At 32.8% G+C, this 15,158-nt stretch overlaps 1 protein-coding gene across 1 annotated transcript; it reads right to left on the reverse strand.

Moving 5' to 3' along the window:
* Nucleotides 1–8,889: 8,889 nt before the first annotated feature.
* Nucleotides 8,890–14,924, reverse strand: LOC139867269 (uncharacterized). The gene is made up of 6 exons (XM_071855611.1): nt 14,548–14,924; nt 13,832–13,954; nt 13,191–13,364; nt 13,000–13,081; nt 9,502–9,566; nt 8,890–9,415 (listed from the first exon to the last, which is right to left on the reverse strand). The coding sequence occupies exons 1-6, from the start codon at nt 14,842–14,844 to the stop codon at nt 9,119–9,121; spliced, it is 1,038 nt and encodes a 345-aa protein (XP_071711712.1). The 5' UTR covers nt 14,845–14,924; the 3' UTR covers nt 8,890–9,118.
* Between the last annotated feature and the right edge of the window lie 234 nt (nt 14,925–15,158).

The raw sequence follows: 15,158 nt of genomic DNA on the forward strand, positions 1-15,158 counted from the left end.
CAGCATCAAACAGGGTCGCCAAGTGGTCAGATTTATATTAACCATGAGAAGGATTTATCTCGTACAATGGGGAGGCACCGTGCAAATTAGCTTGATAAGACTAATGAATCAGATCCCCAGAAAGGATAATCTCCTTAAAGATTAAAAATCAGCTTTTAAGCCTGATATTACTCAATCCTTGAGATTGACTTTAAAGATTGAGAATTACAAACTCATGGAATTCAATGATATCTAAACTCGAGCTTGAACGAGAAAATATTTTGATCAAAAATACAAACCGATTTGTTTTCTAAAAACCCATTTTCAATGCGTTCATTACCATTGAACGTAAAATCCTAGGAATTCACCTGGAATTCATTAGGTCACCTGAACCAAATCGGGTGTCAACCGTAAGAACGGTGGTTGCATAGCATGGTCGGAGACAGGACCTTGTGCCAGACCGAAAAATCATAGGATGATATTTACTATCGCTCCTACCAAGGATAGTTCTAGCATCCGACACGTTAAAAGACCATAACCAAAAGCATGTCACTAGACATTGCCTTAACAGTTTCTTGTTCATCGCTTTCCTTTACAACCGGACGGTAGTTTGCCGAAAGGTAATATACGGAACAAGTAAACTGGATGTGTGCTTTCCGATACCGGGATAGCAGTGGATTACACGAACCTAAATGTTTTTAGCCAAAATATTGATCCACAAATATATTTTGCAACACCAATGGTGGATCAAATCAGAAAACTTATCTAGGGTAAAAGCTAGATTGAATTTTCAAAAGATCAAATGTTTTCATAAAGATCCTATTTCCTAAAGGATCTAAATTTTTATAGTCATGTGGGACTGTAAACCGCCTTTCAAATGTGCACTTTGCTTTGGAAACCGAAAGTAAATCGGCTATTTGATTGCAAGTGTCGTTGACCTAAACCCGAGGCAACTGTGGATGACACACCCACCTTTAACCATGGTTCTATTGTTAATATCATTGTTTATACCGCTCTATCAAAATCACTGATGTACAAAGTGTGAAGAATAAAGAAGTGATTCGTGTGATGTATTATATTATTTCAAGACTGTATTGCTTGAGGACAAGCAACGCTCAAGTGTGGGGATATTGATAAGGCTAAAAAGGAACATATATTTCATAGCAAAATCCCCCAAGAAAGACAAGATTTTAGTTGCAATTGTTCCATTTTCGAGTAATATTCGTTTATTTTAAATAAGTGCGAAGACAAAAGGCGAAAACGAAGATTTGAAGACGCAAAGGTCCAAAAAGCTCAAAAGTACAAGATACAATCAAAAAGGTTCAAATTATTGATGAAGAACGTCTAAAAATGACAAGAGTACAAGTTACAAAACGCAAAGTACACGATATAAAATTGTACGAAAGGACGTTCGAAAATCCGGAACCAGGACATGAACCAACTCTCAATGCTCGACGCAACGGTGTAAAAATTACGAGTCAACTATGCACAAGAATAAAATATAATATTTAAATAATTCATAATAAGAATAATATTAAATAATAAAAAGTTGTTAATTGAGCATAGTTCAGGGGTCGTAAATGAAAATTCAATTTCTAATTTCGCCTATAAAAGGCTATGTAACGATCAATTGAAATATACATTTTTCTATCCTAAATCTATATATCGATCCATCTATCTATTATCAATATCTATATTCTATATCTCTATCATAATGTTAACTTAATAAGATATAACAATAATCTTAATTTTAATTTTAAATTATGATAATAATAAGATTTATGATAGAGATCGTTTGAGTGTGTAAGTCGAAATTCTGTCCGTGTAACGCTACGCTATTTTTAATCATTGTAAGTTATGTTCAACCTTTTTACATTAATGTCTCGTAGCTAAGTTATTATTATGCTTATTTAAAACGAAGTAATCATGATGTTGGGCTAATTACTAAAATTGGGTAATTGGGCTTTGTACCATAATTGGGGTTTGGACAAAAGAACGACACTTGTGGAAATTGGACTATTGACTATTAATAGATGGGGGGTATTGTCTAATTGAGTGACAACTCATTGGAGTCTGTCGAACCTATCTTCAAATTAATTAACCTAATAATTAATAATGATTATGGTTGTCCTATTTAGTGACGTTCATATGGAATCTGTTATAATCATTTAATTAATCAATTGGGTTGGGTAATTGATTATTCATTCTGATCAAGTGGATGAATTAATATTCATAAACTAATTAAAACAGGGGTGGATTACATACAGTGATAACTGGTGTAATTGTTGACAGAAGTGATAACTGCGTCACAGTTTAAATCCTTAATCAGTTGGAATATTTGACTTCGGGTATAAGGGTAATTTGACGAGGATACTCGCACTTTATATTTATGACCGATGGACTATTATGGACAAAAATCAGATAGACGTATCAAATAAACCAGGACAAAGGACAATTAACCCATGGTAATAAATTAAAATCAACACGTCAAACATCATGATTACGGAAGTTTAAATAAGCATAATTCTTTTATTATATTTCTCATCGTATCTTTATTTACTGTCATTTTATTATTCGCAATTTTATTTACTGTCATTTTATTTATTGTCATTATTTTACGCACTTTAATTATCGTCATTTATCTTTACGCTTAAAATATAGAATCGACAAACCGGTCATTAAACGGTAAAACCCCTCTTTTATAATAATATTACTACTTATATAATTATATATATTTTGTATAAATATAGTTAAAAATATAGTAAGTATCACCAGCTCCCTGTGGAACGAACCGGACTTACTAAAAACTACACTACTCTACGATTAGGTACACTGCCTATAGTGTTGTAGCAAGGTTTAGGTATATCCCATCCGTAAATTAATAAAACTTGTGTCATATTTTGTAGTATTTTGTATTAAAAATAATACTATTTCGTACCCTCACGCTACAATATCAAGTACATTTCTTTGGGTTTTGCATTGGTTGCTTCTGATACCTTAAATCCTTCAGGTATCTTCATATATATATCACTATCAAGTGATCCATAAAGATAAGCAGTCACAACATCCATGAGATGCATTTCTAAATTTTCAGAAACTGCCAGGCTGATTAAGTATCTAAAAGTAATTGCATCCATAACAGGAGAATAAGTTTCCTCATAATCAATTCCCGGTCTTTGAGAAAAACCTTGAGCTACAAGTCTAGCTTTATACCTTGTAACTTCATTTTTCTCATTTCTTTTTCGCACAAAAACCCATCTATATCCCACAGGTTTCACATCTTTAGGTGTGAGAATGATAGATCCGAAAACTTTTCTTTTATTGAGTGATTCAAATTCAGCTCGTATTGCTCCTTTCCAATGATCCCAATCATGTCTATTTTGACATTCCATGACAGATTTTGGTTCTGGATCATCATCATCATTCATGATGTCATATGCAACATTATATGAAAATATCTCATCAAGATTTTTCATTTCATTTCGGTTCCATAATATTTTTGAATGTGCGTAATTGATTGAAAATTCCGTATTGACATCATCAATCTCCTCTGCAGAAGGAGTATTGATTTGTAGTTCTTCTTGAACACTTTCTTTTACCTCATTATCAGCTGATTTTCTTTTCCGGGGATTTTTATCTTTGGAACCAATTGGTCTCCCACGTTTCTGGCGTGGCAAAGACTCAAGAATAACATTATTGCCAGTTTTTGGAATTTCAATTCGAGCTGGAGCATTTGCTGCTGGTATATATGATTTAGTCACTCTTTTTGTATCTGTAAATGCATCAGGCAATTTATTTGCAAGTTCTTGCATATGCATTATTTTTTGAACTTCGATCTCGCATTCTTTTGTGCGAGGATCAAGATACATTAATTGAGGTTCACACCATGAAACATCATTTTCTTTATTTTTTATTTCTCCCCCTAATCTAGGGAATAATGTTTCATTAAAGTGACAATCAGCAAAACGTGCTGTAAAAACATCACCCGTCATGGGTTCAATATATCTTATTATTGAAGATGTTTCATATCCAACATATATTCCCATCCTTCTTTGAGGACCCATTTTAGTGCATTGTGGTGGTGCGATAGGGACATAAACCGCACAACCAAATGTTCTAAGGTGGAAAATATTTGGCTGATGACCAAAAGCAAGTTGCAAAGGACAATATGTATGACTTGCGCTTGGTCTAATGCGAATCAATGATGCAGCATGCAAAATTGCATGGCCCCATACAGATACTGGGAGTTTTGTTCGCATTATCAATGGTCTAGCTATTAGCTGCAATCGTTTAATTATTGATTCAGCTAAACCATTTTGTGTATGCACATGGGCAACGGGATGTTCAACAATAATCCCAATAGACATGCAAAAGTTATTAAATGCTTGAGACGTAAACTCACCGGCATTATCTAGTCTCACCCTTTTAATAGTATAATCAGGGAAATGTGCTCTCAATTTAATAATTTGAGCAAGAAATTTTGCAAATGCCATATTTCGACTTGATAATAGACAAACATGAGACCATCTACTAGATGCGTCTATTAGAACCATAAAATATCTAAATGGTCCACATGGTGGATGAATTGGTCCACATATATCACCTTGAATTCTTTCAAGAAACATTGGTGATTCTTTTTCAACCTTAAGAGGTGATGGTCTTATTATCAACTTTCCAAGTGAGCATGATGTACATGGGATAAGTGCATCATGAGGGATCCTTTGATCCGCCAATGGATGTCCATGTGTATTTTGTATTATTCTTTTCATCATTGTTGATCCTGGGTGACTTAATCTCTCATGCCACAAACTGATCATTACAGGATCACATAATTTTTCTTTAACTACCACATTTACTTCAGGTACATTTATATGTGTATAATGTAAACCAGAATGAAGTCTTGGTAGTTTTTCAATTACACGATTCTTATCAGTGATACTTAAATATTTTTCATTTTCGGTTGTCACTGACTGATAATCATATCCATTTTGGTATATGTCAGAGAAACTTAACAAATTTCTCTTTGACATGGGAGAAAATAAGGCATTATTTATCAGAAAATTCGTACCATTTGGTAACATGAATTTTGCCTTTCCCATTCCTTTTATTAAGTCCACAGGACCTGATATAGTATGTATAGTTCCTTCCGTTGCTTTCAAGTCTGTGAAATATTTTTTAGATTTGAGTATGGTGTGAGTGGCACCACTGTCTGCAATACAAATATCTCCACCATTTGACTGATTTTTTACTCCAGCAGTATACATCATGAACTTCAAAAAAAAATATGAGAAACAAATAATGAGTATATAATTCATCAATATATTACATTCAAAACATGTTACAAACGGTAGCACATAATAAGGAAATATGTAGTAAACTAGATATGGTGTAGATTGAAAATCTACAACCATTTATTTAACGAGAACATATAATAGGATATCTATATATATATATATATATAGATATTAGAAATTTATTCATTAAAGTAGTCACAAGTTGGCTCAGTGATTTTTGTATCAAGGTCATCCACAAGATTTGCTTCTTTTCCCTTTCCCTTTAGGGATTCTTGATACCGATTAACAGAATGCTGATTTGTTCGGCAGTTTTTAGACCAGTGGCCAATTTTACCACATCGGTAACAAGAATCTTCAACATTCTTTGAAGAGCCTTCTTCAACATTGTGATTTGTGGGATTGTATGGTGTTTGGATTTTATAATTTTGTGGATTATTATTTCTTTGTCCACGACCACCACGACCACCACGACCACGACCACCACCACGACCATTACCATAAGGGTGATTTCGAACATAGTTATGATTTTTATTATTGTTATGGTAATTTCCATGATGATGGTTTTGGCCAATATGGCTACAACCTCTTCCACGCCCTCGACCATGTGCATTTCTTCTTTTATTATTATTATTATTATTATTATTGTTAATAGCATTAGCTTCAGGAAATGCTAGCGCACCGGTAGGACGAGATTCTTGATTTTTCATCAGTAATTCTTTATTAACTTCTGCAACTAAGAGATAAGTTTGAAGTTTGGAAAAAGTTTTATAATTCTGCAATCTTAAATTTTCTTGCACAGTTATATTTGCAGAATGCATTGTGGAGAAAGTTTTCTCCATCATATCAGCATCACTTATTTCTTGACCACAGAATTGAAGCTTTGAACGGATCTTGAACATGGCCGAGCTGTATTCACTTACCTTTTTGAAATCTTGGAACCTTAGATTTCTCCATTCTTCCCTCGCAGCTGGAAGTAATATTTCCTTTTGATTATCGAATCTACTCTTGATACTTTCCCATAAAACATGTGGATCTTTGATAGTGAGAAACATATGTTTTAAGGTGGTATCAATATGTTTGCGAATAAAAGCAATTGATTTTAATTTATCTTGATCGGAACAAGTATTATTTTCTTTTAAAGTTTCTAGAATACCCAATGATCCAAGATTTATTTCTACGTCCATAACCCATGATGTGTAGTTTGTTCCCGATACGTCTAAGGCATCAAACTCAAGCTTTGATAAGTTTGACATTTTCTATTTTCAGAAAGATGAACAACATAAATCATAATCATAATCATAATCATAATATTTTTTTTTTCGTAGATAAATAACAACATGCAATTAGAATTAGTTTAGATTCATAAGTAGTAAACAAAGGAATAATGGTATGATTACAAATAATAAAATCATAAGAGAATATAGGTTCATATTATATTATATTATTAATGATATTATTATAATATATATTAAGTTATAATATATATTATTATAATATATTTTTCTTATTTTAACCTTTAAGATTTACTTTTAATAAAAATACAAACTACTTTTCTATTTTAACTTTTAAGATTTACTTTTAATAAAAATACAAACTACTTTTTTTATTTTAACTTTTAAGATTATAAATTTAAGAATAAACATTAGTATGCATGAAATAAATAATGATTAATTGCATAAGTAATCATAAATGTTAGATAACATATAAAGACCCCATCGTATTCGTATTGATCGGAATTAATCTCGACCCATGGTACCGTGTTGTCAAATGACGTGTTGCGTACATAAAGTACCGTGTTGTCAAATGACGTGTTGCGTACAATCATGAGGTCTTATTAACATAAATATAAATGTTAGTGAAGTTAATAAGAGTTAGATTACAGAAAATATAATTCAGGTGGTATAACCGACCATATATAACTTAAATAACATAAATATAAATGTTAGTGAAGTTAATAAGAGTTAGATTACAGAAAATATAATTCAGGTGGTATAACCGACCATATATAACTTAAATAACATAAATATAAATGTTAGTGAACATAACTGTAAATGTTAGTATACATAAATAAATGTTAGATAACATAAATGTAAATGTTAGTATACATAAATAAATGTTAGATAACATAAATGTAAATTAGGCGACAGTGTCGACCATATATCATTTAGGTGGTATAACCGATCATATATTAGTTAGGTGGCAGAGCCAACCATATTTAGTATAAATGTTGAGATAATCGTGCTGATAACGTGTTATAATTCAGTAGGCTTATAACTACCTTTAGTGGTTCTTGACTGTAGAAGGTATATAGAGATAGAGATACTGTAAAACGGAGAAAACAAAGGTTGAACAAAAGGTATGAGTAATTGATTTTTTATTTATAGAAAAATGTACAATGAGAGTTTGGTGGCATTTGGAATCTAGAGAGAGAGAGAGTGTTTTTGTTAACCAAAAAAATACATACAATAAACTCTAATTCAACACACCTATTTATACTCAAAAAAAATATACTATGCAATATCTATAATAATAATAAAATTATCATCCAATTATTACTTTTATAACAAATATCACTTTATTATTATGTATTTGTTTGATGTTTGATAGCTCATATGTGAATAGTAAATATATGAGCTGGAATATGGCTAACATGTGAGATATATTCAACGAGGTTACTCGCGCGTTTCAAATAATCAGGAGAAGGAAAAAAACTCCTACTAGACCAAACCTGTGTCTGCAAGAGTAAATATATTCAACCTTTGTCTGCAAGAGTAAATCACAGATTGCATCTTGATGCTTTTCTCACCTGGTAAAAGAATAGTAACTGGCACTTTTGCCATCTATAACATTAAAAAAAAAAAAAAAAAAAAAAAAAAAAAAAAAAAAAAGACACACCACATGCACTTTATGCATGTGACAAGTAATTATTGGTTAGCATGTATGTATTGAGTACTGTGTTAAACATTCATTTTGTAACGGACTGTCATCTTCTGCAAATCAGATTCTTTTGGATATCATGTCATTTTGTTTGTTCATTTTAAGTTCGTGTCTTGATGGGGACTTTTACCTTTAGTATAATGAGCCAAAAAATGGGTATTAAATATTATTGAAGGGCAGCTTAAGTACTCATAGTATCTGTCAATATGGTGTATGGGTTAGGTATATTTATGTGAGCAACACGATGATCCAACTTATCGAATGCAGCTGCAATGTAATTCATTTTTGAAACTATCCAGCCGGTATTCGCAAACATGTAATTTATTAATTACAAGCTACTGGTATTTAGTAAATACGATTGATGGACTACATCTTATGTCTGTAATCCGCATAGACGTTTGCAACTAATTGGAGTAGAGTACTATATATTGGTTAGTGATGGTGAGTGAGGTCTTTAATGTGATAAATAGTTGTCAAAACAAAATTAGGACATATACACTTACACAGGTCTTATGCGTGATCAAGGTGTTACAAGAAACATGCCTGAACACAAGTAGGAACCACAAATATCCAAAATACAAATTTCAGATATTAATCCTACTATTACTTAAATATAGCTTGGGTGCAGATGGAGACTCGCATTTAACCAGAGCAATCTAATTTTATGACCACCAAAAAACAAACGAAAGTGTATCTCGTGTAGCACTATAATCTAAACCCAACTATTACAACAAACACTGTTCATGAAGCAAGAAAAAACAGAAGGAAATGTAACGGAACACAAATATTTGGTTAAAAAATAAGGGAACACCAGTCTCATCCTGAATGGCGTAATAAGATAATGAAACCTCAAAACAAGATATGTGAACATATTTACATTGGTATTTGTATATGCATAATGGGAATCTTCAAAATGAAATCTTGATAAATACCAATATATGCAGAATAAGAATATAAAGCACAAAAGCAGACCTGAGAAGCATTTGTCTCTGCAGGGCGTCTGTGCGTACAATTGTGGGCTTGTAGCGAGGATCGACAATGTAATCAGGCGAAAGGTGTCCTTTATCAGAGTTGCTTCTTCCAAACCTATTTCTGGTAGCATTTGAGTCCGCAGTGCTGTTTTCAACTTTCCTCCATAGTCCATTTAGCCTATCTAGTTCCATTTCCTTTGAACGAATTTCACCCATCAGACCTGCTGCTTGATCCTAGCATCAAATCGAACAGCAAATTATTAACAATTTTATCGATAATTACAAGGGAAAAAAACACACATGTCATACGTGTGTGATACCTGCTTTGCAGCTAATTGCTCCATTAGGCTGTGAAGCTGTTTATCCAACATCTTCTCCCGCTGAGCTGCAAAAATATCATGAATTATATTCACACAATCTAGTAAATCATCATGTCTTATTTCTCATTATAAACACATGAAGATATATACTACTAACAACCATGATAGCTTCCTATTTGTGTTAGGTTGATTATAATTTATTAATGTGAGGTTGCTTGTGACAATTAAATTATATATTTGAGTAAAACAATGAGCCCACAACAAAGGAGTTAAAATTCGAGATTTGACATCAGTAAGCATAACAAAAAGACAACACATGAGGATCGCAGCTACTATAAAATTTAAATTAGTTCCAGTGATCCCGAATGACTGGAGGTCTCTTAATGCCAAACAATCTTAAATGAAATAAAAACTTATTTTAAGAACTATCTTCTGAAAACCAAGTCCGCAGGGTTGTGAAAAAAAAAAAAAAAAAAAAAAAAAAAAAGGTAATGAAAAGAAGAGAGGTGATGAGAAAATCAACAATGCCACAGTCAACCACGGGCATATAAAATGCATATAAAATGGTCAACTTTTTTGCGTTCGGCTAGTTTTTCAAAAATGAACAAATTTTCTCATGGCATTCATGGGTTGCAAGGGTAATCTTGAAAAGAAAATGATGGATTTAGGGGGTGAGTGAATAACGCGTTGTCAGTAGGGATAAATAGTTAACTCGTAAGTAAACACATAGATACGCTGCGATATAAGCCCTCCAGTAGTTGGATGCTGTAGCCTAATTCGTATACATATATTTGAAAAACTAGCTATAGTTGTATCTGAGAAAGTAAAATGAGAAAAAAAAAAAAAAAAAAAAAAAAAAAAAAAAAAAAAAAAAGGGACAAAAATAGAAAAACTATATGACAAAGATAGTTAACAATTACAATTCATTATATAAATACATGAATTAATTGTAAGATAATAAGATTATTTTTTCATATATATAAAGCATTAAAAAGATCATAATCTTTTTCAAGATTAGGATTATATTTTTTCTTAATTGTCTAAAATTGTTTTTACTAGTAGAATTTGACACAATGTAAATGTAAACAAATTTGTAGTTTAATGTTTTTAAGGGTTATAATAAATTAACTTAGCAAATGCATCCTTACTTAGACCTTATAAAATAAACTTTCTAGTAGTACCTAGTTTTCAATATAGGTATATCATGATTATCGCTTTTTTTGTCAATGCATGATTTGCAAATAAAACAAACAAATATAAGTAAATTAAGTAGTACATAACTACACATGTCTGCCTGCGATGACTATTTACAGGTGGCATGACGATAAAGTTTTTGTTTGGTTTGAAGGGCACTATTGTAATTTTGACAACTAAAATCTCTTCAGAAAATTGAATGCTTCATCAACTAGCATTTGAAAATCAGGCTTAATGTGAAAAAAAAGCTCCCACTCATACAACCAAACAGAGCTAAATTATTTTTTATGTTATTTTTGAAGATTAAAAGCTTAAAGCTTGTAGAAGCTCGTCTCCAAACAAACTTTAAGGGTTTCTTTCGCATGGAGCTTTTACTAGCTCTTAAGAGCTGCAAGAATTCTTATTTGAAAACTAAGCTCCATCTCTTAAAAGATTATAAAAATGTGTGGGTACACATACTTAAAGCTTTACCTTGATCAAACAGCTCCTAATTTAAACAAAAGTTGTAAGGTTTTCCCTGTTCGGGTTACCCGAGAAGGGCGAGTAATCCGACCCCATACTCTAGTGTACGCAGCCCATCAGGAATACTCCCTGGCTGTTTCCAACCCTTCCCTGGCCACCCCAAGAATTGAACCTGAGACCTCTTGCAAGGATCTCAGGGCCCCAACCACTTGGGCTACCTTGGTTTAAACACTTTGAAGAAAATCATTCAAAATCCTAGAAGCCTTTCAAATCTAATTATTACAATGTTGTCCTTAGTAAAAATCACATTTTGAGTCAAGAATGTGATTGTTGTTAACTCATGGTTATTAGCTTCCCAGATTGTATGCGTTATAGACAAACAAAATATATGGATATTCCCTTCTTCCTTTCCAGTAACAAACATATGTATATGTATTATACTGAAAAGTATTTAGAGAATAATATGTTATAAACTAAATTTACTTATAAAATAAAATTTAGTTTGACAAATATATTTGACATTACATTTATAATCTTGTCCTTTTTTCATTTTACACTTCACTGTTAAAGAAGATACACTAATTTATCACACACATTTACACAAATAAGGTTACAGTGTGCAGCTTCAAATTAGAGTGTCGGCTTGCAGCTACAACTATTTTTGCCAAACATACCCTAGGCTCAAGCAAGTGGGGATTACGTCTATCATTGTCAATATATTTAAAGGTTCTGCCATACAATTCATAGAATATGGTCTCACAATTAACAGTCTTTTCTTGAGTAGAACTCGAGTTAGTTTAGCATACTTAGTGTATCATTTGATAGTGATTAAAATTAAAATGCTTGTTGATAGACTTCTCCTTATATGTTTAAGTAACTTTAGTATCTTGAATGTTTAGTAAGAGACGTCTATCATGACTCAGATTACAGTCTCTATTAGTGTTTTTTGAGAGGTGCTCGTGAAAATGAACTAAGGACAAGGGGTCCAAAACAGCCTAATACATAACAAACGAGAATGCCCTCTAGATCTTTACGATTCTACGTTATATTTGCTTTATATATTTTGTAAATTGTGATAACGTACTTAAATTTACATCAGTGAGAAAGCGACAAGAATCACAAAAGCTTACAAACAGCTATACAACCCCGTCTAGGTTTTCAGATACAGAAATCGTTCAAATTATTGTTCAATGTATCCATATCATCATCTAATATGAACCTTAGTACATTAGTTGTTTATTGTTCCAATACCTTGAGCTAAGGAATATTACAAACTATAGTCCTAATCCAGTATATGCAAAAGAGACTAGAAGCCAAAGCAACATTATTAATAATAAAGATATTGAATATTTATGCATAATTTGGAGCCTAAAGTAAATTTCAGGCAGGATTTAAAACCCATGGAAATTTGATTTTACCATTTTCATGGCGTCTCAATTTTGTTAATTTAATTTATTTTTAAAAAAAAAATTCCTACTTATTGGCCGGAGGTCCACTCGGAAGCAATCTCTCTATCCGTCGAATAGAGAGAGGGATGACTTTCTCTACTTTTGAGAGTGTTTTCACTATGGGCGGAGAAATGACTTGTCTTTTTTCTCAGATAGGGGAAGGATTGTCTACATCTCACCTCCCCCATACACCACTTATGTGGTATTGAGTTTTGTTGTTGTTGTATGCATAATTTGATTAATCTTAATTTAAAGGTTCACTAATGTATACATATGCTATGAATAGTTTCCACTTACTGATTTTGATTATTGTTATTGTTCTTGACAGACTTGCAGAAGGTATAAACATACAGAAGAGCAAAGATAATACATAGAAAATTTGTATTCAAAATACCTGGAGTCGGCTGCTTAAGCAAATCTTCTTGAACTTTAGACCACTGTCTCTCTAAGTTTTGAACAATCTCTTCCATAGAAGCCTGCAGTAACCATGAAGTTTGCAATATTTACATGAAATCAAAAATGAAGTGACCAAAGATAAAGGTCATTGAAATAAGAGACGCTTGAGTAGAAATAATGTAAGCATACCAGCTCCTTTTTCTTGATCTCCAAACTCTCCTTCAAAGATGAAACTTGGGCTGACGAATGTTCGGTCGAATCAGCTTTTGATTTAGATGAAAAATCAGCTGCATCTCCAGATTCGTTGGCATCTGATACAGACTGTTCACTTTCCATCTCAGCTCTTGGAGTTGCATCCATTTCCTGCAAAGAAAAATGCATATATGCGCATTTCCAACCATTAACTATTAAGAATTAAGATTATCATGCTTTGAATAAGGTCAACTAAGGATCTTATGTGGAGGCAGAATAAACAAAGAATAAGATCACTAAAAGCAGCTTCATGATGAAGACAACCCCACACTATCCTTTCATTTCTCACGGCATGCTCGTAATCTTTGTCTAGGAACAAGTAATAGCATACACGCATTACTTCTAATAACGCGGGCAACTAAGCAATCATTATCTTCCTCTTCTTAAACTAATTTGTATTTGTATTTGAATGGAACACCAATCGCCCACAACAACTCTCCCCTTTATTAGAAAACAATTTGCCATTAACATAGCTTAAACTACAGTATTAAAAAAACTTCCGTCCACTTTACATCCATTGTAAAGTTATATACATATACAAACGGAGAAATAAAAATCATAATAAATCAAGCTCTTACCTCTAGCCTAACGCGAAGTTGATCAGCTTCTCGCAACTTCTCTTGTATCTTACCCTCACATTCTGATATAGCCTTCTCAAATGCAGCATTTTCTTCGTGCAATGTAACTTCTCTCAGTTGTGCCTGCCATGACATGTCATCCATAATCGTCACACTTAAGCTTTCAAGTGTTTATTATGCCCAACATATATGCAGATCTAAGCTATCTTCACTTCATCATACAATAAACTCAAACTAAATCGATAAACCACTTAAAATGTACGTATTTCAAAATATGAAATCTGCTACTAACACATTTGGTCTAATTAAGTATCACGAGTATTCGAGCAATATTAAATTAGTCAAATCAACGGTCTACTTTACGAAATAGATTATAGAATTCGGTATCTGCTACTAAAATATCTAAGCAGTTTTTAGTCAGTAGTCACCAAATCGTAGATCTTCATTCTATGAATGAATGTAATTATTGTAGATGGTAATACAGTTATATGATCATCTCAAACATATAGTCACATTATCACAGTCTAATAGTTATAGTTATACAGTAGTTATTATATAATAATATAATAATATGACAGTGATGCTACTTCAGATCAAATTCAAGGTAGATTCACTCAAACTCCAACTCTAAATGTAACAAATTAAGCATAAATTCACAACTAAGCAACTGCATCAACAAATCAAATTATGAAATCAACATATGATCATTAACTTACCTGTTCTTTAGTAGAAGAATGAGAGTTTAATTGAAGAGCTAGGGCAGCATTAGAAGCAACCGAATGTGCGTGTAGATCAGGAAGCCGTTGCGAGATATCAGGCGGTGGTATTCGCTGACGTAAGTCTTGTACGGACCGTTTCAACGACGCTACTTTGATGTTTAACTCGCGAGCGTATTTTTGTTGATCAGGATTAAATATTAACGGAATTAAATCGGAGTCATCTTCATCATCATCGCTGGTTGAACCGCCACCTGTTCGTACTACATCTGCCGCCCATGCTAGTAGACCTGACATATTTGATTGATGAAATTTTGATGGTGATTTGGTAGTAGATTTTTGGATCGTCGGCAGTTGAAGCTGGAAGTGAACGAAACGGAGCTAGAATCGGGTTGTGGTTTGTGTTTAAGTTTAACGGGTCGGGTTCGATTCGATAGCTTGATTTACCCGGCCCGTAGCAATGGTTGTGGACTTGTAGTATGGTTGAAATACCCATATCCGATAATTCAATATTTTTAGACCCACCATCATCAGTCTAGTCGGTATTGATGGCCCATAGAGGGTGTTAGGTATTATGTTCATGGAACGTTACCTGTAATCACTAATAGTAG

Source organism: Rutidosis leptorrhynchoides, chromosome 9 (assembly GCF_046630445.1).
Source record: "Rutidosis leptorrhynchoides isolate AG116_Rl617_1_P2 chromosome 9, CSIRO_AGI_Rlap_v1, whole genome shotgun sequence".
NCBI classification, from domain to species: domain Eukaryota; kingdom Viridiplantae; phylum Streptophyta; class Magnoliopsida; order Asterales; family Asteraceae; genus Rutidosis; species Rutidosis leptorrhynchoides.

Bases quoted from the DNA above. Each gene is read 5' to 3' on its own strand.
- LOC139867269 (XM_071855611.1), bottom strand. From the start codon at position 14,844: ATGTCAGGTCTACTAGCATGGGCGGCAGATGTAGTACGAACAGGTGGC. The intron at 13,082-13,190 runs GTATGCTTACAT...TGGTTACTGCAG, and splicing joins AGATCAAGAAAAAGGAGCTG to GCTTCTATGGAAGAGATTGT. The intron at 9,416-9,501 runs GTATCACACACG...ATTTGATGCTAG, and splicing joins AGCAATTAGCTGCAAAGCAG to GATCAAGCAGCAGGTCTGAT.